The sequence below is a fragment of the Ceratocystis lukuohia genome, assembly GCF_044167205.1.
Source record: "Ceratocystis lukuohia strain C4212 chromosome Unknown Supercontig4_pilon, whole genome shotgun sequence".
Lineage (NCBI taxonomy): Eukaryota > Fungi > Ascomycota > Sordariomycetes > Microascales > Ceratocystidaceae > Ceratocystis > Ceratocystis lukuohia.
The window spans coordinates 3,414,094-3,437,841 of NW_027263523.1; the positions used below are offsets into that span (position 1 = coordinate 3,414,094).

At 48.0% G+C, this 23,748-nt stretch overlaps 4 protein-coding genes across 4 annotated transcripts; 2 read left to right on the forward strand and 2 right to left on the reverse strand.

Moving 5' to 3' along the window:
- Positions 1–4,313: 4,313 nt before the first annotated feature.
- Positions 4,314–7,238, reverse strand: HOO65_040788 (Na+/H+ antiporter; the record flags this gene model as incomplete). The annotated part of the gene is made up of 1 exon (XM_071000738.1): positions 4,314–7,238. One exon carries the CDS (start codon positions 7,236–7,238, stop codon positions 4,314–4,316), a length of 2,925 nt encoding a protein of 974 aa, XP_070859631.1.
- Positions 7,239–11,711: 4,473 nt separating this feature from the next.
- HOO65_040789 (Guanine nucleotide exchange factor SRM1) lies at positions 11,712–13,751 on the reverse strand (the record flags this gene model as incomplete). Its single annotated transcript, XM_071002686.1, has 4 exons — positions 11,712–11,968; positions 12,058–12,715; positions 12,787–12,851; positions 12,968–13,751. 4 exons carry the CDS (start codon positions 13,749–13,751, stop codon positions 11,712–11,714), a joined length of 1,764 nt encoding a protein of 587 aa, XP_070859632.1.
- Positions 13,752–19,406: 5,655 nt separating this feature from the next.
- On the forward strand, positions 19,407–20,634 carry HOO65_040790 (Guanine nucleotide-binding protein subunit beta; the record flags this gene model as incomplete). Its single annotated transcript, XM_071002865.1, has 3 exons — positions 19,407–19,530; positions 19,614–20,332; positions 20,404–20,634. 3 exons carry the CDS (start codon positions 19,407–19,409, stop codon positions 20,632–20,634), a joined length of 1,074 nt encoding a protein of 357 aa, XP_070859633.1.
- A 1,234-nt stretch (positions 20,635–21,868) lies between these two features.
- Positions 21,869–23,378, forward strand: HOO65_040791 (Sterol uptake control protein 2; the record flags this gene model as incomplete). The annotated part of the gene is made up of 2 exons (XM_071002793.1): positions 21,869–21,970; positions 22,035–23,378. The coding sequence occupies 2 exons, from the start codon at positions 21,869–21,871 to the stop codon at positions 23,376–23,378; spliced, it is 1,446 nt and encodes a 481-aa protein (XP_070859634.1).
- Positions 23,379–23,748: the final 370 nt, after the last annotated feature.

The window sequence follows — 23,748 nt, forward strand, 5'->3', positions numbered from 1 at the left end:
GGAGCAAAAAGACTTGGAGAGACACCGCTGCAGCCCAAACAAAGCAAGGACCAGCAACAAAGACGAGGAAGCCTTGGAGACCTTGAGATTTTAAGACTTGTTGAGAAGGTTTGCGGAAGGGGGTGTGGGGTGGCTCTAGGGAATGCGATGGGGAGACGGGGACAAGGGGGGGTAGGTCCGTTGTCGTTGAAGAGAAAAGAAAAAAGGCAAGAAGCAGCAAAATGAAGAAAGAGCTCGACTCGAGTCCGAGTCACGTGAGCGTTGAGGTTGGTTCTTGTCTTTGTTGAAAATAGAAGGGGCGCGGGTTCGTTCTTGCCGTGAAGTGTTTATTAGCTTTTTCTCCTATCAGGCTGGAAAAAAGGCACGTATGAAGGGAAGACAAAAAGAAAACTGCGGTCTAAAATAGAGCCACCAGACAGGCTTTGTTAGCTTTTTTAGTCTAGCGAAGAAAAAGAGACAAAAACAAGCAAAAAAGAAAAGGAGGAGAGGGGAAAATTAGGCCCTGTGCAAAACAGCAAGTGTGTGTCAAACACAGACATTGCCCGGTCCTAATAGCCTTGTAACGCTGCAGAAAGGCCAGGCCTAGCGACTTGGTGCCAATTTGGACAGATTTATTCTAGAAGATGTGGGGGACGCTACGTGGGGCACTTGCTGTCTGGAAGTGGCACAAGAAAAGCAAAGCAGGAAAGAAGGGGGGCAAGAGCGGATGGAGGGAAGGAAATGAAAAAAGAAAAAAAAAAAAGGCAAGAACCCTGAGCCTGCTGGCAAAGCGCAAGGCACAAACAAGGAAGGAAGGAGGGAAAGCAAGGCAAAAAAGCCACGAGAGAGAAGCTTTGGCTTGACAAGCAAAGCAAGCTGCCCGTATAGACATGGAATATCTCCGGTGCAAGACCCTTTGGTTCATGCCTCATTTCAATCGCAGGAAGTTGGGCACGCGGCGATGCGAATTTGCTCGAGCTGCTGCCCCCTAGAGGAAGCTAGCTCAGGCGTGAGCATTACACAATAGGGCAGGTGCGGCACGCCTAGGGAAACAGCAAACGGCAGACTCGAAATGTGAGGTCATGGGCTACAGGCTAGTACCCAATGAGACCTATCTTGCAGTGGCCCACTCTTTGCATTTTTTGCAGTTGCTTTTTCTGGCTTCTTCTTTGGCTTCCATGAGATGTTCTTCTCCGTCTGCCTAGCTTGGATTGTCTTCTTTGCTCTTTTCCAGAGGCCCATCTTCTTTCTGATCTCCTCCTTCTTGTCTCTCCCTTTCTTCGCCTTGGTCTTGCCCTTGTCTGGCCTGTGTCTCATCTCATTTTGTGTTGGCCTCCCACGTCCTCTTTCTCACTTGTGCTTTCCCCGCAGTCAACCAACACGAGACCCTGTTTTTGCTGCAGCACAGCACAAGCCTGCATCAAAGCAATAATAGCAAGAGACAGAAAATAAAACAAAAAAGACCCTAATCTTTGACTGCTGCTCAGTAGGCTGGTGGGGATCCACCGGTCACCCCGTCCCAGACGTTTCAGAACCTTCCATATGGAAGAAAGGGGGTGGTGCCATTCCCACACCATATCACAGACTTGACGAGCTAAAATGAAGACGAAATGCAACACGCATGACTTAATGACAAAGAGCCTGTTAATACAACCACGAACAAAATGAGTCAAAGTAACGGTGTGTAGTGCTGGCCGTCGTCCTCTATGAGCAAACAGGCCTCTCCCCTGGTCTGGCTTTGCCTTAAGCAAGCCAGATCGTCACCCTCCTTGTCGGCCATTCTTTGCTCGGCCTCGCTTGTTGTCGTCATCCCAAATTACGTCGGCATTCTGATGTGTCAAGCAAGCCACTCTAGCTGTTCTTGCAAGGGCTTTCTTCTCTTATTCTTACCTAGGAAGAGCAGCCCTGGCGACAAAGGCCAAACTAGACTTTTTTGCCTATTCCTACAGATCTTTGCTCAAAAACCCTCGGACGCTTGGCTTTCGCTGTTGGTCATGAATGTGTGTTATGTATGAGTGCGTGTGGATGGGTGCGTCTGCTATGTGGCTGACTTGTCTTGCCTCGTTCTTGTCTTCTCATTCCTCCGCAACTCACAACTCAATGTACTCTACACTCGACTTCGTTAACCCAACTCACTCAACTCAATTCAATCCAAATCACACCCCCACCTCGCGCTTCTCGCGCATAACCTCAGGATTTGCATTCTTTCTTGCCAAACTCCTCCTCCTCCTCCCCCCCTCTCCCCCCCAGAAAGCCAAGCACTGACTGCCTAACCCTTCCGAGAACCCACTCCGCTCTCCCCCTTCTTCCTCGCTTGTCTTAGGTCTCTGCATCTCCCCTCCGGTGTTTCTTGTTCCTTGCTCGTCTACCTTGGATCCTCAAGTAAGCTTTAAGCCGAGGAATCTTAGGAGCAGGCCTAGCCAAGCCAAACAAGCCTCACCAATGCCGCATCTTTAGTCCGCCTTTACGCTGTGTAGACAAAGGAGAAAAAAGAAGGTTTGCTCTCTTTTCTTTGTTGCCTAACCCCCCAACACACTCAAAGCTTCTCTCTTTCTCTCTCGGGCTCTCTCTCTCCGCCGCCCAGGCTTTATTCTCACAATTGTTCATGAACAATGCAAACCCCTCCAAATAAAGAAGTAAATCAGCTAACGAAGCAGTGAAGCATCAAAGCACACGCCACCAAACGGTCTCTCCGACTCTGCTCTTGTTATTGCTGTTTTCCAAATGTCTATAAGTCGCGTTCTATTTGCTTTTTTTAACTTTTTTTGGAAATTAGAGCCAAGCTCGCCTTTCTTATTACTACTGAATAAGAGCCACTAACAGAGGCACAACCACCTTTATTGTCCCATCAATATTATATGTAATAGCTTGTCGTCGTATATTAACCCTAATGACACAAACCCTACCGACAAGTATCCACATGCAGAAAAAGTGACCAACCACTGCCTTGTTAGCAACCCACCAAAGCCAGGACATGGACAGGGTATACTGACTGGGCTAGACTAGCCTAGACTAGACCTAGGTCAGGACAGTCCAAACAGCCCCCGTCTATCCCCGTTAAGCCTCTTTCTTTCTTGCTCCTCTTCAGCCTTTTCAGTTTTTTTTTTTGGTCACTCTTGTGCCCCTCAGCTCTCTCGCCCGTTCTTCCTTGTCTAGCCTCTGGGTCTTATTTCACTCACCGCCGTATATCCACCACCAAATTCCGCTCTTACGCGGCGGCGAACAGACCCTTGCGTTGCATGATCAACAAAACTTCGGGGGCCTTTTATCTCTTCTTAGCTTTGGCTGTGATAAGCTCTTGTTTCAATAGCACGCAGCACGAGCAATGAGAGGAGGAAGACCAAGCGAGGTATAGTAAGTAGGCCTTGCCTGTGGGTCTGTGTGTATGTTGCTGTTGTATCGTGTTGGAAGTGAGGGGCGAAACGAAAAAAAAAAAAAAAGAGAATTCAAACCCCAAAATATACTAGAGCGATATTTAGTTTGGGCTGTGCTGAAAGAAAGAACTGTGATCGAGATCAAAGGAATCATGAGCTGAAATCGAGAGGTTGTCTGTGCTAATAAAACGGAAGGTTCGTCCAAGAAATAGGGTTATTGGTGTGAATGCTATAGGGTTTGGTGAAGCGCGGCTATCGTCCATCTTATCTTATCTCAGGCCACCATCAACGTCATGGTTGGCATCACGGGTAGTATCGACTCTTTTTGGTCAATATTCATCTCACTTGCATACGTTACATTTTACATTTTCAAGACTCATAAAATCGAACAAAGAAAAATCCAGAAACAAGGATGTGGAAAATGTGTAAATAAAATATACAAAATGGACAAGATATGTAAGAAGTCTGTAAACAACAAGAAAAAGGACAAAAAGAGAAGAGAAAATATACAAAAAAGCATCCTGAAAAATGGGGCAAAACAAGCCCACAGTGGCAGAGATGCAATTTCGCTCAGCGAGGGAGGAAAAAACATGATGGTGGTGATGATGGTGATGATGCAATGTGAGAAAGGCAAAAAGGCAAAACTCCTCTTCTTCCTCTTCCTCTTCCTTCTGGCCAACCCCGTGCGCCCAAGATAAAACAAAGACAAAACAGAACATAGGGGCCCAACGTAGGACCCCATGATCAAGAGGGAATCGACAAACAAGCCTAAACTGTACCGTGGCCAAGAAAAATATAAAAAAAAAAAAGAAAACCAAACACCGAGGTGAGGAAAAAAGACGACAAGAGCAAGAAATCTAAGAGATATAAAAAAGACATGAAACAATAGGACAAAAGGTCGCGGCACGCAACTCTTTGCCTTTTCGGCCTCATCGCATGTTGCTGGCATTAGGGCGGCTCCTATCCCCGACGAGCAGACTCAGCAAACCGAATACCGCGACGGGTAGGTGCCTCGCCCTCGACGACACCCTCAGGAAGAGGAGAGGCAGACTCGGCCGGCGTAACGGTTCCAGCAACAGGAGTCGAAACTCTGTTAGTGGGGGTCGAAACTCGGCCGACAGGCGTAGACACTCTACCAACTGGGGTCATCATTCCAGACGGGGTAATCGGCCGAGACTGTGCCTGGGCAACATTGGTAGCATGCGAGTGTGAAGACTGGGCTCTCTCATTCATGTCGTCATCATGAATCGTGCCCAGTGCAGCAAGACGACGACGACGCTCAGCAGCGGTCTCCTGATCACCGTCCTCGTCTCCACTGTCCTCGCCTTCGTCGCTATCAGCGTCAGAAGTTACGCTTAGGTTATCGTATAGGGCTAGAGAAGCACGCTGTTGGTTGAGCATATCTTCGTCAACGTCATCGTCATCGCTAGTGCGTCTAGACGGCCTATGGGAATTAGGAGCTGGGGACCGAGACGGCATTGATGCTTGAAGAGGGGCTTGAGCTTGGAGTGGAACAGCATGAGCCTGTGGAGTGGGGTGGATTTCAGCAGCACGCTCAAGATGCCTCTTGGCAGTTTGAGAGCCATCAAGGGAAGCATTAGGACTAGCATCGTTTCGAGCAAGGGCTTTAACTCTGGGAGAAGCCGTTGAATTTTCAACAATGTTGTTCCGGGTACCTAGATCTAATGAGCGCATAGCCTGGATAAAAGCATCCTTGGTCATGCGCTGGCCCTGGCCACCAATGGTAAAGCGAATATGACGATCATCAATGTCGGATTCAGGTGCAGTCTGGGCAAAAGTCTTCTTTCGGGGCACAGATGCAGAGCCCTCATCCTCAACCACAACACCAGATTGCTCGCTGTTTTTGCCAAGACCAATGTACTTGAGCAAATTGTCTGTAGCACCGCTTGCTTTTCCAGCCCCGTTTTCTGAGGGTAGCTCGTAGGTCTTGATGACCTCTCCGTCCTCATCCTCAACAATGATAGTATTGCCAAACTGGTATGCACGTGCAGGCTCCGACTTCTTCTCTTGGAGGGCCTTGCCCTTGCGCTTCTCACTCTCGCTCTGAATGACATTGGCAACACGCTTTTTGATATCGGCGAAAGACCAACCAAGAGGCTCCTGGGGAATTTGAGGCAGAACAGGCGCGGCGGCTTCGCCCTTCTCCAGATCAGGACCATCTGTATTTCTTCTACGGCCACGAATAGAACCAGTATCCTCCTCGTTCTGTGTGGGGGCGACACCAACAACCTCGCCATCTTCGGTCTCGAAAATGTAGTTGTCACCCTCATCGTAGACGTGTATGTGGTAGCTACTTCTGCCACTACGAGAAGAGCTGGGCCGTCTGTCAGGGCTGGGGCGGGGTTCAAGAGAAGAATTCACGCCAACATTTATATTGGTAGCGTCGGTAGAGGAAGTCCTTTCAGGAGTGTCCTGGGGTCTATCAGTAGGCACAACAGCAGGCTGCGGCCGTTGGGGATAAATAGCAGACTGGGAAATGGGACCGCCAACAGGATCCTTCTTAGTCTTGCGCTTGCGGGGCACCAATGAAGATGCACGTGAGCGGTTTCGGGACGATGCGCGAGATTGGGTTCTATCCTCAGACTTGCGACGGCGAATGAAGTTACCAGGGAATCCGGGAGGTAGATCAAGGCCCTCAGATTCTGAGTCCATAGTGCGAGCTTGAGACTTGGACTGCGACAAAATACGAGGCAGACGGTTCATCCAGGCAGGACCATCTTCGGGCGCAGCAGTGTAAGACATGGTCAAAGTCAGGGTGTTGATGCGCTTTCCAAGGGTGAAAACGGCTATCGATGAGCCGTGGACAACAATAGACGAGATAACTAGGAAAGTGACAATGGGCCATACTAAAATGACCAATTCGTAGTTCGGCGTACCAGGCTCTGGCAGCTCCGAAGTAGGAACAGTATGACCATCCTCCATCTCAGCACGGGCTAACATGGCTACAAAGATAGCGCCGACACCAATGGGGCCAAAGTGGCCGGCAAAGAGTGCCTCACGCCAGGTTTTTATGTCTGGTATGAAGGGTTTCATCATGAGCATGATGGGGATTCGGCGAAACAGAATGACCAATATGGCAATGACTACCAGACGCCAGGCGGACAGGCCAATGGCGGAGTCATTGAACTGCTGCCAAGGGATGACAGTTCCCAGATACACAAAATAGGTCAAGTTAAGCAGCAAGTCAATGACGTTGGACACGCTTGACTCTTCAGTCTTTTGACTGAACCAACCGTCATTGGAAAAGCCAACACCAGCAGCAAAGCCCACAAGCAGATCGTCAAGGCCCAGTAAACTCCCGGAGCCAGCACAGAACAGAGCTAGCACAAAGTAGAAGACCAAGAAACTCTCACGGTCAATGAGGTCGTACTTTTCGGCCAGACGAATGCCCCGGCGACTGATATAACCAACCATGAAGCCGTAAAAGGCACCAAAAACACAGCCGTAGAGGATAGTCAGAACAAACCAGTGAAAAGTCACAGGACCACTCTCCTTGTGCTCTAGAATGAGCCAGACAGCGAGGTAAAGAAAAGGAAAAGCCATTCCGTCGTTGCAGCCAGACTCAGCCGAAAGCAAATCTCTCAGATGCTTAGGGACACGGCGAGCGAATTTGCCCTTACCAACAACAGACGAAGCTAGGACAGGATCCGTGGCAGTGACACAGGCCGAAACGACCAGACTCTCGAGCCAATTCAGCGTAGGGACCATCCACCACACGAATAGCGAGGTTACCATCCAACCCCAGGTCATAACAGGAAGCAGCAGGACAACAACAGAGCGCCAGTGCTTTTCCATGTAGTACTTGGGCAATTCGACACCAACAGCAAAACACTGCACAACTAGGACAATGCGGGAGAACTCCATGGTGACGATATCAACATTTCCCCATTCGATTGGATTGATTAAATTTGCACAATGTGGGCCAAAAATGACACCAAAAATGGTTGCAACAGTAGCCTCACCAATGTACAGTCTCTCTTTGATAAAGGACGAGCACAGCATAAACAGAGAGGTGAAGGCACCGAGCAATATATACACCAAGTGTGGCTCGGTAATACTGAGATACTTCCACGCCATTGTGGATATGGGTGTAGAGTAGGAAGAGTAAGAATATTATGGAGACGAGAATCGAGTCAGGCGTAGAGGAAGCAAATTGCTGGTTTGAAGGTCCAAGATCGTTGCTTGGAAATTTGCCTTCAGTCTAGAATTGGTAGGGCAAATGCGAAAGTAGATCTAGGCACATATGGAAAATTCAGACAGCTCAGCAGAAAAAGATCGGATGGCTGTTGGCAGGTCGTGATAAATGCTATTTGGATTTCTTGGTGGCTTGTAAGCTGAACCAGAGGATGTAAAGAGTGTAGTGCGTATAAAGGGTTGTCGGTGTTTTTGGTCCCGAGAGAGCGATGAGACCCGCGCGATTGAGCAAGAGAAGAGAACCCGATGTCGAACACCAAGAGAAGCTTTTTTTAACCCAGGTCAGAAATGCTGGAGGGAGAAGAAACGAGAGAAACAATAGCAAGGCTGACAATGCAAGCAAATGATGTCAACAGACAGGCTTTCGAGGGGTTCAAGCGAGCGTCTTAGAGCCAGAAAAAAAAAAAAAAGGGAAAAAGCCGAAAAAGGAAAGGCTGTTGATCGCCAAGGAGGAAAAGAAGCTAAGGAAATGATCGTGTTGAAGAGCTTCTCGGTGATGGACTTCTTTCTTCTCTTCTTTTCGGCGCCGGGAACACACAGTAATTAGTGCAAGTAAATAAAGAGGGATAAATTAAAAAAGAAAAAAAGAAAACAAAAGAAGAAGGGGCCTTGGTTGAGTCAAGAAGAAAGAGAAAGAGAAAGACAAGGCGGATGGCAGCAAGGAGCCATACACTTGTTAAGTGTAGATGGATGTAGATAGATGATTGAGGAAAAATGAAGAAGAAGAAAAGAGGACAGGAGGGAATAAGCTCAACAAAAGTTCAAGCCCAAATAATGAGGCCACACTCTAGAGAAATGAAGAGTTTTCAGTTCTTTCCCCGTGAAGAGGTAAAGGCAAGAAGGACGAAGGGAAACAAGGAAAGTGCGCGCAGTCGCAGTTGCAATTGCAGATGCGGGTGTATTTGGCGTCGCAGTTTGACTTGACTTTCAGTACCAATGATGAACAAACCCTGATGAGAGGGGGGGGGGGGGCAGAGTTCAACAAGGAGATGGTGAACAGGATAGAAATGCGATGGGAGTGGACGGCGCTGCATCTTATAGCAACTAGGGCGGCAGGAAGAGGGAAGTTTTAGAAGAAAAAATAGAGCAAGAACCACACCCCTTCCTGTTCTTCAACAAACGCGCACGTCACCAAAAAAAAAAAAAAAGACAGACCGGGGCCGTTGTCCACCGTCCAGGATGGCAGTTTCCTTGGCTTTGAGTGCCTTGTCTTTTACTTTCCCTTTTCCTATTGCTCCTTCTTCTATTCCCGTCGCCAGCCCAGCTGGCACATGTAACCTGGCCTGGAGACGGGTTCTTCACTTGCTTATTTACTGATATCTATATAAAAAAAAAAAAAGAATAGTTGACTCGGCGTTCTAGAAGGTGTAACAAATCATCATATAGCAATTACTCTCTGTATTTACTCCATGACTACGTATTTTGTTTTTCTTTTTTTTTTTTTTTGTTTCGTTGAAGAGTGTGCTATCGAATGTTTTTATCTACGCCAGCCTTCTTCTTTACTCGAATATTTTTTTCTTAATGCCAAGAAGAGGGGCATAGCAGCTAGACCCGATAGATAAACTCCCTGGTGAGAGGAAAAAAATCGAAGAAAAAAATTGACGAGCCGCAGCTAAACTCAAGGCTCTTTTTGTGATCCCAGCTTTTCCACTGCTAACCAGCGCGGGCCCATTTCTGGCTCTTTCCATGAATGTTTTACCAACTGGTGTTCGAGAAATCGATTACAACCTTGCTGTCCAATGGCCGTATTCATTACATTGGTGTTGTTGAGATTGTGTTGTGGTAGGGTTAACCGCCGTGACAACAAGGTAGTAATAGTAGCAAAGCATGCAACTTAGCTGAAAACATACCCTTAGTATTTCCCTGTTTGTTTTACTTTTCCTTCTCCTTGCACATCCCTATTGGTGTCATTGATTTTATTTACTCTCCTGCACGCCAAGAAGTTCGCTGTACACCGATCTTTCGTCCTCTTCGTCCTTATCTGCCTATCAGTGCTATAGTTCCATTTACGTCATTGCCTCGCCTGGTCGCCATTCTTAGTCTGTTATCTATCCTCAGACCTTTGTTCTTCTGGAAACCTTCTAACTTTCTAGTTACATTCCATCGGAAATGCCTACTTGCACGTACGGCAAGGCTACACATCAAGATCGTCAGTGTTGATTAGCGTCAAGGCCTTGCCTTGTTTCTATCTCTGGATTGGCCAATCTTAAAAACTCGGTAGATGTTTAAATAAAATAAACTGATCAATTTTCCGCCTGGGATGGCTAGGCAATTGTCCTTGGCCTTTTTAGCTTGGCTTTATGCTGTCAAAAAAAAAAAGCCAAACCCAAAGTTATGGGGCCAAAACTAGCACAATAAACAGGTTTGCGATACGGTTAAACTGCGGGTAAACATACCGGAGCTTGGCCAAAAAAGAAAAGTGGATACAGAGACAGTGGCACAAGGCTGAGAATAGAACTTTGCCACCTGGACAGATGGCGTTATATAAAAATAAAGATAGCTAAAAGATGCTGATGAACAACTCAGGATCAACTTGACAGTGTAAACATAGCTACAGTTGTCAAATTTAACCCACTGCCGATTGAATCGGGAACAAGACCAACTCCAACAGATACAGGCAGCTTCATTGTTTGTTCTCTCTCGTCTCTTCTTTGTTGCCTGTTTCCTCATCTATCAGATTTCAAATCCAGGGCTTTCTGTTTCGTATTGATGCAAGGCATACTAGAGAAAGCACGCTCACCCGTGAAATGTCCTCCCGATTTTTTTTCATGCCTCATTTCTCCCAGGTAAGTTCATAGCTTACTCTTGCACACGGTCCGGCCGCTGGTTCGTGGTACTCTTGCCTCTACCCCCATGGCCAAAGCTTTGCGAGAAGGGCGAGGAGAAGGGGGAAGGGTGAGGGAGGGTGGCTCAGTAGCGATAGGTAGCCCTTGGGGCTAATTTACTAGCTAGGTTGATCAGCTGAGCCTTTGTCCTTGGCGCTCAAGGTGCTATACAGAACTAGCAAGCCCAATCGTGGGCGTGAGATAGGGCCATATATCGCGAATTCTAATCTTTCCTTTTTCCGTCAATAAGATAAAAATCTCAGCTCTCTAATGCCTTGCTTTGCCATAACACCAGGTATGCATGGGCCACAAAGTGCCCCAACAACGGGCTCGCTTGTTTCTTGGTTATTGAACCCCCTAGTCCTTCGGTATTAACCCACGATTCCCTTTGAAATACACAAGCCGAAGGGAAAAAAGATTCGGTTTTTACAAATCTTGGTTTTCCTGCCAAGATTAGAACCCACCCCCCAATCTTCCACGTCCAAAAAAGAATTAAAAAAAATAAAAAGTAAGCGATATACCAGAAAAGGCACTGCCAAGCTTGCTTTGCAGAACCAGGATGCGCGGAGGGCAGAGCTCTTCGGCTTGTGGTAGCCAAGACCTCAAAGAAGACAAGATCAAAAAAGAAGCAAGAAATGACAATACCGGTAATATTACATAGGTTAACATGGTGTGCATGCATTAGATATATCTGCATGCATTCAATAAGTATGGGTACTAAAAAATGGGCTGTGTAACTTTATTCAGAGTCAAGAACGGCTTCAAGCTCTAAGTCTGCCTAAACAAAGCCCAGATCACAGGCTATCACGGCCACCGAGATGTGTTGGCATCCCCGACTCGTTCTTGCCTGACTCTCTCACCTAACAGTGCACGAGACAGCTATACAGATCATGATCAGGCGAAGTCAGGACCGAAGAGAATGTTGCGATGCATACACGAGCAGCATACATGCACTATTAAGAGTGAACACACAAGATACGATCAATCTACCTACATACACGACATAAAGCACAAACAAGAACACAAAGAGCAAGAACACCGCCCTATATGCATCCACCCCTCGCTCACCCCTCTCCACCCACTCCCCATTCAGTTCTTCCCGCCGTCTTCTTGGTTCATTCCCTCTCCTCTCTCACACGCCCTTCGTAGCTTCGGGAGCTCTAGCCACCTGCTCTTCCCTTCCGCCTTCTCTCCTCTCTCACACGCCCTTCGTAGCTTCGGGAGCTCTAACCACCTGCTCTTCCCTTCCGCCTTCCACTACTCCTTCATTTCATTTCTGTGTACCTGCTACCCTGCCACCCTGCCCTCTCCCCTCTGCTTACACCCCTTTACACCCTCTAATGTCTTGTACAACTTCCACCCCAATGAACGTAAAGCTCCCACGGCTCTCAACCCATGACACCTTGTCTGCATCGCTCAGCTCCCCCTTCACGCGCTGCGGGGCAGCCTGCGATTCACACGTGTCCAAGCCAGTCTGGTACTCGCCTCCGTATCCCCAGGCCCAAAGGTGATTCTCCCCATCAATCACAAAGTTGTTGTCTCGGCCAGCACTAACGGCCACGGCTCCATGCAAGTCTATATGGACATTTCAGTTAGTAACACATCCGTCTGGGCATATTGATCTAGAAGGCCAATATCAAAGGAAACTGGGAGCAACAGCTTACTGGGAACAGCCACCTTCTCCAGCGATACACATCGCCGTTTATCGGCATCTAGGACGAAATCAGCCTCGTCCAGCTTCTCCAGCTCACTTCGCTCTAGTCCGATCTGCGCATCGTCACACCGACCCCACGTCATGACCACGCCGGCCTCTGTGCATGCAATTCCATGATGCATACCGCCGTCAATATCCACAACATGCGATTTTTCGAAGCCTTGGATCAGGGTTGGCTGTAGAATCTGAAATGCGTCGTCATGCTCTAGGTGATCTGTTCGATTTCCTGTCTGGCCGTAGTTGTTCAAGCCCCAGCTAAAAACACGTCCCTTCTTATCAATGGCATAACTGTGGTGAGAGCCTGTGCGCACGCGCTCAATTCTCATTTTACTCCCAACCTGGCGCGCAACTAAAGCCTCGGCCTGAAAACGAGTAATGAGACGTCGGCCTAGCTGGCCCTGACCGCCGGCACCGACGGCCCATAAGTCACCGGTGTTATCAACAAAGACGAGGTGGTTAGCGCCGCCAGAAATCTTCTGCACATTTTCAGGGCAGTCGATTCTCTCGGGGGATTGCGCAATCAGTTGGTTGGCGGGTATCACGTCGGAACTGCGGTAGTACTTTTGTTGAATGCGAGACTTGGAGATCCCAAGCGCTCCCTCATCGTTCTAAAAAGTGCAATTAATATCATGCCACTGAGGCTGGGGGATTGAGATGCAAGCGGCAAGGCAATACTTACGAGGAACACCCCCCATCCGTATACAGTTCCAGTGTTGGAGAGAGCAAAACTCCCATGATCCGTGGCTGTTACCTGCACAATTTCCTCCCCGGTTTTCAGCACGTCCTTGAAAGAAACACCCCCAGGCAAAGCCTCGATTTCCTCAAGGGGGTAGATATTAGCCTAGCTAGAGCTTTGATACCATCATTGGTGAGCTCGCTATCAGATTCAGTTGAGACACCAGAGACATACCCATCCAGTTCCTGGTCGATGCTGTTTCTGTCACTCATAAGGTTAGCCTTCTGGCTGAAATTACGGGTCGGTCTCCCCAGTGCTCCGAAATAGTTGGATCCCCAGGTCAAAACATGGCCATCGTGGGTCAAGCCAACAACATGATTAAGACCAAGGGCGATCTGGACAACCCCGACCGAGTTGGTATCAAGGTATGGATGCCGTATTGGTGTGCGTGATACCGTAGCATACTCAGGGTCTGTTTGGCTGTCATTTGCACCAAGGCCAAGCTCGCCACGCAAGCCGGTGCCACAAACAAATATTTCGTAGCGCTGCTGTGGCCGACTATTGATTCTCCGGCTAAGTCCGCAGTGCGAAGTCGATGTTGTGGAAGCCCTGCTAATACTTGTTCCAACAGTGCTGGCAACGCTGTTTGTTCTGAAGCTGCGTGGTGTTGAATTGCGGGTCTTGATCTTTGCTGCTGGAGTTTGTTGAAGCAGGGTCCCTAAATCAGGCACGCTACTCTCCACGGCATGAGCCAGAGCTTTCCCTGTGGTCTTGGCTGTAATAGCCCTAGCCTTGATACCCTTTTTACCGGAACCCGTCGCTGCCTTTGCTGTCTCACCAACTCCACCACCTTTAGCAGAGTCAACATTTTTTCGTGGGCGTTTAGTCGATCCGGTAGAAACACTGGCAGTTTTCCTCCTCTTGCCTGGTTGCACACCAGTGTTCTTGGTGGTTCTCACTTTGCTCATGATGGGAAGAAAAGGCAAGGTATGATGAAGCCTTGGGAAATCGAAATCAATAAAGGATGATGCAATGCGGAAAACAATAATTGGGGAGATTGATCAGAACGAGACAAAAGTATTAAGAGGTGAGGGTGCAAGGACTGCATGGGTGATTTCGAAAACAAAACGAGTGACAGAAGTAGAATGAAGTTGTCGACCCTCCCTCTCATTTTGTATCCTATCCGTAATGCAGCGTGATCTTGCGCCTACCATTCAGTGCCTTTGAGGTGATGTGATACCTATCATCAGCTGAGTGGCAGCACAGGTGACATTCTATTTTTGTTCTCTTTATCTATGTTGAAAGGAAAACCGGCTCGGCCAAGTTTAGCATGCGCCAACGACGACTTGGACTTGGGTCTAGCCGTGTTTTTCTTTGCCGGCTCTGAAAGAGACATGATTTCTCTTTGGGTCGCATCGGCTTTTACGAATACAGCAACCCACCGTTGGCCTTGGGTTATTTGTGGTGGCATTTGTTTAAGCATGGCCATACGGCCTGCGTCTTAGTAGAAAGCCATTTCCGTCTTTCTAGTTCTTCTGAGTGCTTCTTAGTTTGAGATATAAGGCAAGTTCTAGTAGCTGTTTCTGGAAGCCGGAAGTTTGGATTTGGTGGAGTTTATGGCAAAAGGGCATGCCGTTTTTCATGTGTGTGCAAGCACAGCCAGAGCGATTTCGTATCTCTAGGCACGGGAATATCTATATGGGGTGGTGCTCTTGTCACTTGTTTGTGACACCAGATACGGGTGCCTCAACTTTTGCACATCTGTCAATCAGCGTACATTGTGAAACCGGGCTTTCAAGACGGGCGTACTGGCATAAGACGGCCTATTTCTTTGGGATACCAAGGGATGTGTCTGTCTTCCCCCTACTCAGCTCATTGCAGCGGCAGAATCACCCCAATCATCTTGCTTCACAAACTAAAGCTCTAGCTAGCTTTGCTGGTATTTGCGGATAAAGTGAAACTTGGCTGAAAGAAAAGGAGAAGGAGAAGAGAGAAAGCATGGGGCGGGCTAGGATTTTTAGATGTTGGACCGGGGCCGTGCGCGCCGCTACTTGGAACTATAAAATTGGCTGCGTTGTAAGTTAATATCGATAGTGGGACAATAGGCAAAGACGCTGAAGGAAATGTAGTGTGGTGTTGATGTTGGGGAAGCGAGAATTATAGCAAGGAGAAAACGAGAGACAAAAATAAGGACCCGATATCGCGATCATGACAGCTAAAGACAGCAAGAGCGAAAATTTTGTTCACTGACAAACGGATGGGCGTACCTTCCGAATCAAAGCTGCAATCGCCTTCCAGGGATAAGATTACTTATCTGCATAGATTACCAGGCCACCGCTCTCTTTGCTGGTCTCCCCTAGCCTGTTATGCTTTGCTTGTGGGCTCCTTGGGTGGGTAGCTTGATAGCTATTGTTAGTTAATTTTTCACAATGCCTGTTTTTCGGCCTGTCAAGTTTTGGAAGGGAGAGCCTAGTCTCTATCTCAGTGATCACCAGGCATCTTGGCTTTTTTCAGGCAAAAGGTTCAAACATTCAAACCAACCAACCTGTTGATCAATCTCTCTTGGTTTCAGTTGGGGATCTGCCGTTGTGAGGCCCTATAAGCCCTGTAGGTTTGTACGCCTGTAGGGTCCTGCAGATCTTATAGGCAATATAGACCCATGCTGTACGATGGAAGCTTGCAACCCTAACACATCGAAGATGTGCAGATAGCATGTACATGGGTTGGTTGGCTCGATTCTAAGCTTTAGGAAAAGTAAGATGGAAAAGGGGGAGGAGAGAGGGAGAAGAACGAAGACACAGAGCAGGAGGAGACCAAATCAAAGCTGGGGAGAGACAAAATTGCTTGTGTGTCATGACTAAGCATGAGCGGTTGATTGAAGAGGGCGGAAGAAAGCCATCAACTCAGCTCAGCCTTCACTGCCGTCTTATTCTATCACCCGTTTTGTGCCATTGTCCGAGATTAAGTCGTGTCTGTGCTTAGGGCCGAAAAAAGAAAGAAAATAGGGAAGCAAAGAAAGATGCATCAAAGTGCAGGGTTCCTTATCTTTCAGTGTTACTGTCGATGGATTTAGGGCTCCAAATCGACGGAGCCAGGTGGATAGGGGCCTGTAATCAGCTTTAAGACCTGAAACCAAGTATAGGTATAGGCCACGTCCTTGGTTTGCCCGTCAGCCTTGCCTTCGCAGCCTTGCACTTGATGGCTTAGGCAAGTACCTTTTGTACCTTGCTAGACGTATCCCTTATTTCCATATGCCATCTTGATTCTCATTACATATGTCCCGTTCCCTCTTCCCTTCCTCCAAGGGAACAGGTTAGCTTGATAGCGGGGGGAGGAAGAAAGAAAGACTATCACCACAGCCTAGATCCTGATGGCAAGCTATTGGCCCTTGAGCTTGTTTGGGGTGCAGGAAGAAAAGGATTCGCAATCTCTGGGATTGAGGTCGGCTACTCGCTGGTTGGCTATGTGCTGTTCTTTCTCTTGTGGAGCCTGGAAGCTTCGACTTGATGGAAGGTAGATGTCTCCATTTGCTAAAACGACAGTCCAGCCAGAGGCTTTCTATTTTTCTTCCTGTTGTTCTTATTTTCATGCCCTGGTCATACGAGAGGCGAAGGGGCGAGTCTCGCTCCATGCAGTCTTGCTTTCTTGTTGTCCTTTGCTGTCTTCACCATTGCATGCCAGGCTAGGCCCGCACTAAGGATAGGCTACCTTGCTGGGCTTATAATGCAGCCGCGAACTACTGTACGTGTATAAAGAACGGCTAACTGAAGCAGGAGATGAGGAAGCGAGGGCAAGAAAGTAAGGAACAAGTTCAGACAAAACTATGCAAAGGGAAAGCAGGAACTAAGCAGAAGGAACAGGGGTACGTGGAGCAAGAACACAAAGCCAAGGCATAGTGAAGCTGTGCCTATGTACATACGAAGCAAGTGTACACGGGAGAGGGCAAATATGGATGCAAGCTTCGGGTCTGCAAAGCCTAGCCAGGCATAAGCAAAGAGACAGCAGCAGCTCTCTCAGCGCGCTCTCTGGGACGGTGCATTCATAAGGATATAACGGTGTGGTACTTGGTAGTACACGGACATCTAGTGAGCAGGCGTGAGTGCCTCAGCACAGTGTGGCGGGTTCTCTGGCATTTCCTTTCTTTATGAAAGGAAAAAAAAAAAAACAAAAAAAAGACTAAGTGTGATGGGAAGGCACGGCCCCACTTTTGTTCATTTCGTTGCATCAATTTCGCATATAACATGGGCGGGCCTGTTCGCGGCTGGCCCTCTAAAGGCAGAGACAAAAGAGAGACAACAAACATTTCGCAGGAAAGGAAGAGTAAAATGGAATGAGACATGGAGGACAACACAGAGAAGTGAGAAGAGAGGATGAGAGCAGATGAAAGACAAGCACAAAGAGGGATAGAAAGACGGGAGGAGAAGGCTGAGGAGATGGCAACACTGATGGGGGCAAAGAGACATACGAGACAGAGACATTTTCTTTGTGGCAGCTACGGCTTAGACCGGTGGTATGGCTATCAGGTGTCTCCTACTTGCACAAGCACAGCAACTTCGTTGTCGCGAGCTGTCTCTCTTTCAGGCCCATCCTGGCTTCTAATGATCTAGCAAGTCAGAAGCAAAATAGAGGCAGGCAGCAGGCAAGCAGACAGACAGACAGGCAGGCAGGCAGTACTGGTACTGATCCTTCCCAGAAGCTGGACATATATGGGTGGGCTCACACAAACTAGAATTGTAATTGCCTATTGTAACTGCAACTGCAACTGGCACGGCACATACACCGAATATGCATATTCGTGTCGGGTAGTTGCCTTGTGGTGCTTGGATATCAAATCAAGGGCCTTGCTCTGGCCCATAATGTACCTACAAATACATGCGTGTAAGCAAATGCCTGCACGCTATCACTTCTTGCCAGCTACCCAGGCACCCAGCCATACTTTCCTGTGCGTTGTGTTGTACGGCTATGGGGTAATGTCGTCGTGCTATGAATTGTTTGTAGGCTATTTGCGAACAGACGCCCTCTCATGGGCCAGTCAGTTATATACTCGAGCTTGGCTCAAAGGAAGGATTGAGGAGAGATGGGAGGAGGCAGTCTCAGGACGAGGGGAGCAGGGACAGAGCCTAATATTTGCTGGAGTGGAAGGCCTGGCCTGCCTTGACTGCAACTACCAAGTCGGGAATGGAAATCCTTTGTCGGGTGTCATGATTATTTGCTGTGGTGCAACGAAGCTGTGGGATTGTTGTCTGTCTTTGTTGCAAGAGATGTTTTGCTCTTGTGCCCTGGTTTCCTTGGCCCTCGGTCAAGTATTGTGTGGTGTGCGCTGCTGTTTTTGTATGTGGCAGAGATGGATGTGTGTTCTCCTTGTGCCCATGCCACTGAAGTGCTGTGCTGTGCTCTTATTTTTTGCCTTGTTTTCTTAGAGTCGCAACTGCAGCAGTACCTTTGTTTTTTGCGCTAGTATAGCCCCTATCCATGCTTCCTTCCTTCCTTCCCTGAGTTTGCACAAGGTGGGTGAAGTTGGGGCTTATTGGTTTTGCTATGTATTAGTATTTTTCTTTTCTTTCTTGCGGTGGTTATTTGGACATTGGCAAGGCAAGAAAGGAAACACAACGCAAAGGGAAAAAAAAAGGAAAAAAAAGCTTGGCTTTGGTCTGTTGATTAGGGCTTGAGGGTTTTATTCATTCTCGGCTGTTTCCCTTTTTGTTTCTTCTCTTTTTTGATGTCCTTCTTTTGTGGTGACTTGGGGCAGTTGCTTTTAGTGCCCACGCAGGCTAATTTACTGCTTAATCCACGTTGTCTTCTTTTTCGTGTCTTCCTCTTGCCTATTGCTTTCTTGCTAGCTGCTTTTTAGCCTGCCCTCTACTACCTGCTGGCTTTCTTGTTTCTCCTTCCTTTCCTTGAAACGCAACTGCCCAAAAAAAAGAATAATAATACACTGATTTACTTTATTCTTATTTTATTCTTGTTTGCAGTTTCCCTTCTTGTCTCCTTTCCACCCAGCTCTCCTTCTTCTTTCGCTCTTTCCCCCCTTCTCGCCACAAATTCCATCCTTGTTTTTTTCTGCTCTTCTATTTCTTCTTTCTTCATCTTTTCTTCGTCTTTTTATTCTCTGAGCTCGAAATCCATCTATTTTGTTCCTTTTTTATTCTTTTATTCTTTTTTTTCTCCCATACTTTTCTTCAATTCTCTCGTTTTTTTTTCTTCTCTCGCCTTGGAAATTTCTCCTTTATTTGCACTGCAATCGATTGCTTTTTCTGCGAACACTTTTCTACATTGAAGCTCTGGAACTGCGATTTCAAGAAAAAAGCTTCAGTCATCATAAACCCGGCCTTCGAATCTCAAACGTGCACCTACTCTGCGATTTCATCATCATCATCATTAACAAAACCATCAAAGATTTGCTGAAGTATTTTGGAAACCATTGTCGCATCCAATTGATAACTTGGTGCTTTAAATCCCTCAGCGACTCCAGCGATATATCGCCTTAATAGCTCGTCGCCACCGACGACTTTCGATAGCAGCAGCACCACCACCACCGCCATAGCCGCTATCGCAATCAAAGCGACCTTTGCATAACATACCCATCCAATACACCTCGCCGAAACACTCCAATTCCATATAAAATGAACTCTCACGGCGATGTCTCGCCCGAGGCTCTGCAAAGCCGCATTCAGGCGGCGCGTCGCGATGCCGAGGCGCTGAAGGACCGGATCAAGCGCAAGAAGGACGAGCTCGCTGATACGACGCGTAAGTAAAGCAAGTTTCTACGACAGCTGAAGGTCTGCTGTTTTGAACATGGGCTTACATTACTAACATACGCTCTCTACTAGTCCGCTCCATTTCCAGCCAGGCACATGATCCTATCCCCCGAGGCCAGCTTATGAAGTCCAAGCGCTCGCTCAAGGGCCATCTCGCCAAAATCTATGCCATGCACTGGTCGACCGACCGAAGACATCTGGTCTCTGCCTCGCAGGACGGAAAGCTCATTATTTGGGACGCCTACACCACCAACAAAGTGCATGCTATTCCTCTTCGATCTTCATGGGTCATGACTTGCGCCTACTCTCCATCAGGTAACTTTGTAGCCTGTGGTGGTCTGGACAATATTTGCTCCATTTATAACTTGAATCAGCAGCGAGATGGCCCCACGCGTGTGGCCCGGGAGCTATCTGGTCATGCTGGATATTTGTCTTGCTGCCGCTTTGTCAACGACAAGACCATTATCACCTCATCCGGTGATATGACATGCATGAAGTGGAATATTGAGACCGGCCAGAAGGAAGTGGAATTTGCTGACCACTTGGGCGACGTCATGAGCATCAGCTTGAACCCGACAAACCAGAATACATTTGTATCTGGCGCCTGCGATGCCTTTGCCAAGATGTGGGATATTCGCGCAGGCAAGGCTGTGCAAACATTTGCTGGCCATGAGTCTGATATTAATGCTATTCACTTCTTCCCCGACGGCCATTCATTTGTCACTGGCTCTGATGATGCCACTTGCCGATTGTTCGATATTCGTGCCGATCGTGAGCTGAACCTCTACGGTGTAAGTGTTTATATCCTAGTGTACCCACTCCCATATGCCTGTCTCTTCTAACCATATTGCGCATTCACTAGTCCGAGTCTATTCTTTGCGGTATTACATCTGTAGCCACATCCGTATCCGGCCGCCTGCTATTTGCTGGCTACGATGACTTTGAGTGCAAGGTCTGGGACGTGACGCGTGGCGAAAAGGTCGGTTCTCTGGTGGGTCATGAGAACCGTGTGAGCTGCTTGGGAGTGTCCAATGACGGTATAAGTCTGTGCACGGGTTCTTGGGACTCCCAGCTCAAGATTTGGGCATACTAAGAGGTCACCCTTCTTTGTCTCCCCGTGTCCTCTCTCCTCCAACGTACCTTGCATGCGACGTCGGCTTCGCTTCTTCTCCTTCCCTCCTCTCATAAATCTAGCCCTTCGACCTCAACTGCTACCTTGGCTTGTCCCACGATATCCCCGATCCAATCAATCCTGAAGCAGGGGAGCATGTCCATCCCATCCGACTGTACGAGTTTGTTACGAACATGACGATGGATCTAATTTCTTCATTTTATCCGCTTCTTTTCCTTCCTTTTCCGGCCTTTTCTTTTTTTCTTTGTCCTTGTTCCCGTTTGACGATTTGGAACAACTCGGCGCCTTCTATTTCCATGTTCCCACTGTCTCTGCCATATGATTGGCATCTTTTCTTGTCTCTTTTTTTTCTTCTCAATATACCACACACTGCCACCCGTCTTATTTTTGATTACTTGAAAAATCGTGTTCCCTCTCTTTTTTCTTTCTTGTTTTTTTCTCCCCTTGGTATTGCTTTTTTTGTGTTATGTTCATGCGTTGTTTTCTTGCCTGTGGTTAGTAGGTATCTTACTTGGTTACTTTATTTATTTCCCATCCAAATACTGTTTGTCTGCTATTTACTTGCGCGTGCCCCTAGCCCGATCGTGTCGAAGGTTCACTGGGGTCTCTCAAACGAGATACTTTGTGTGTTATAGCAAACTTTGCTGGGGTGGACGACTGTTGATACCTTGATTTTTGGTGTGTTGTCTTTTTTCTTTTTGCTTTTCTTTCTCTTGTATATCTGGGGTGGCGTGTTTACTAATCCAACATCCTCTTTAAATATGTTTTCTTGTTGTAGAGTAGACTATAATTAAGTTGGTATTCCTCCAGTTGTCGTGAACTTAATAGTTGTCTCGTGACACGTGATCGTGATAATGACCTCTTCGCATGTCAACTGAAAAGTGGGACTCCGTATAGATGGAAAATTACTTGGTTTTGAATACGAAACTTGGCTAGAATTCAACGCCAATGGGGCTTGGGTTACTCAGCAAGCTCTCGAAAGCGTATTTATCATGTTAGCCACTGTACTTTCTACGTAGAGAAACTTTGTTTTTACTCTTTGATTCGTTCTTTATATATAATCTCCCCGCCGCAGTACTTTGGGGCCACTGGTTGATTGGTAACTGATTTATAAGGTACCACTAGTACGAGCTAAGCAGCGCTGCTTCGGGTTATTATTCTTTACTTACGCCACACTCGGCACGCCACACTGAACATGTCAGAGGCTGCGTCGACGTCAGCCACAAATACGCGCAAACGCCGACCTCATCGCAAATCGCGGGGTGGATGCGCCAACTGCAAAATCCGCCGTGTCAAAGTGTGTATCAGTCGGAAGACTTAATCCCCTCTATGTACTATATGAGTGCTGACTGTGTAGCCAGTGTGATGAGGAGAAGCCCTCCTGTCAGCGGTGCTTGTCATTCAATGTGTCCTGCTCTTACGGCACTCCACAAAACACCGCCGATGCTGGGCAGGACATCAGGAATGACAATTTTGTCTTGGACAAGGCCATGAAGCCGAATGTGCCAGTGCTAGAGCTGAGGTTGGACTTGCCGTCGTATGCGCGTGCCGACACTGATAAAAATGGTGCGAGTAACGCCGGGGCCGGGGCCGGGGCCGAAATGTCGCCTCCACTACCTGTCCTCTCGTTTCTTTCCATCCCACTTGCAGACGGGACAGAACATCCTCTTCCCCAATCAACACCGGAGTTACTGCAGAGTTTCTCGCGGAATGTGCGGATCCTGAGCCTCCATGGGCCAACTGCTACATTTAAATCCACTGTGTTTAAGCTGATCACAACGCACGGCTACCGCTGGATCTTGCATTTTGTTTTTGCATTGGCCCTCATTCACCAGGACGGTGTATTGCCGACGCCGCCTGCGCGCTTCAAGGACATAAGCTTTCACCATCACCACGCTCGCGCTATTCTTTTTTTGCATCTCGCCATCCCCTTCGAAGTCCAGTCATCCCTCGATCGCGATGCGCTCTGGGCCGCGATCGCACTTATGTGCCACTTCACATTCAGTGCGCATGACATACCCGGGGCTAGCGATGCATGGCCCGTGCGCCGGCCTGAGTCGCAGGACCTCGCCTGGGTACGGCAGTGCCAGGAGAATGCGGCTATGTTTGACATTGTGCATACGCTGGGGGTTGATAGTATGTTTGGCAAGACGATCCGTAGGCTACGTGCACTGCGGAGGTTGCCGACGAGTTTGGTGCTGTCAGAGGGGTGGGGTGCAGAGCTTGATGGGCTGCCGAAGGAATTGGCAGCGCTATTGGATCTGAACCCAGGCGAGACCACGGCAACAGGGAATCCGTACCATACGCTGGCAACTGTAGTGGCTCTATGTCTCGAATGCGAAAAAGCCCCAGAGAATATACTCATGTGCTTTGCGTTCCTGCGGGCTATGGACGCCCGATTTCAGCAGTTGCTGTACGTCAAAGATTTGCCAGCATTGGTGCTGATGGCTTGGTGGTATGCAAGACTGGTGGAGTTTGATAGCGAAGAAATCTTGCGCAGGGCTCGTGTTGAGGGGCAAGCAATATGTGTATATGTCGAGTCGTGGGGCCATGTGTCATCGGATATTATGACGGCTTTGGAGTATCCGAAGAAGGTTTTGGGAGTGAGCAAAGACGTTATCGACAATATGCGCCAGGGGGCGGCCAAGATCTCGCTCAAATCATCTTTGTATCAGCATCCTCATGGGTTCAAAAAGACTGATTAGATTTGTGCTGGTGGGAGAAGCAGAAGCACTTCGGTTGCCTTGGACCAGACAAGAATTCTATCGTTTTATATCCACGCAAATATAATATGCACAGGCACGCACCTGCCACCCGCCCGGTTTACATCACACTGTATCCTCCCTTCCACAAAAACATAGCCTCCACCACTACACTAAGTACTGCATATAAAAGATCCATTTCTATGACAGTCCATATCCAGAGCACGCCAATGATGGGCGCCTGACGCATGACCGCTATGTATCCATGCATATTGGTAATGTATATCATGTAGCAGCCACAAAACATGCTGCAAGACAAAAAGACGAGTTGGCGGATGTTGTGCTGCCATGTGCGAGGTAGGCCGGGTATCAG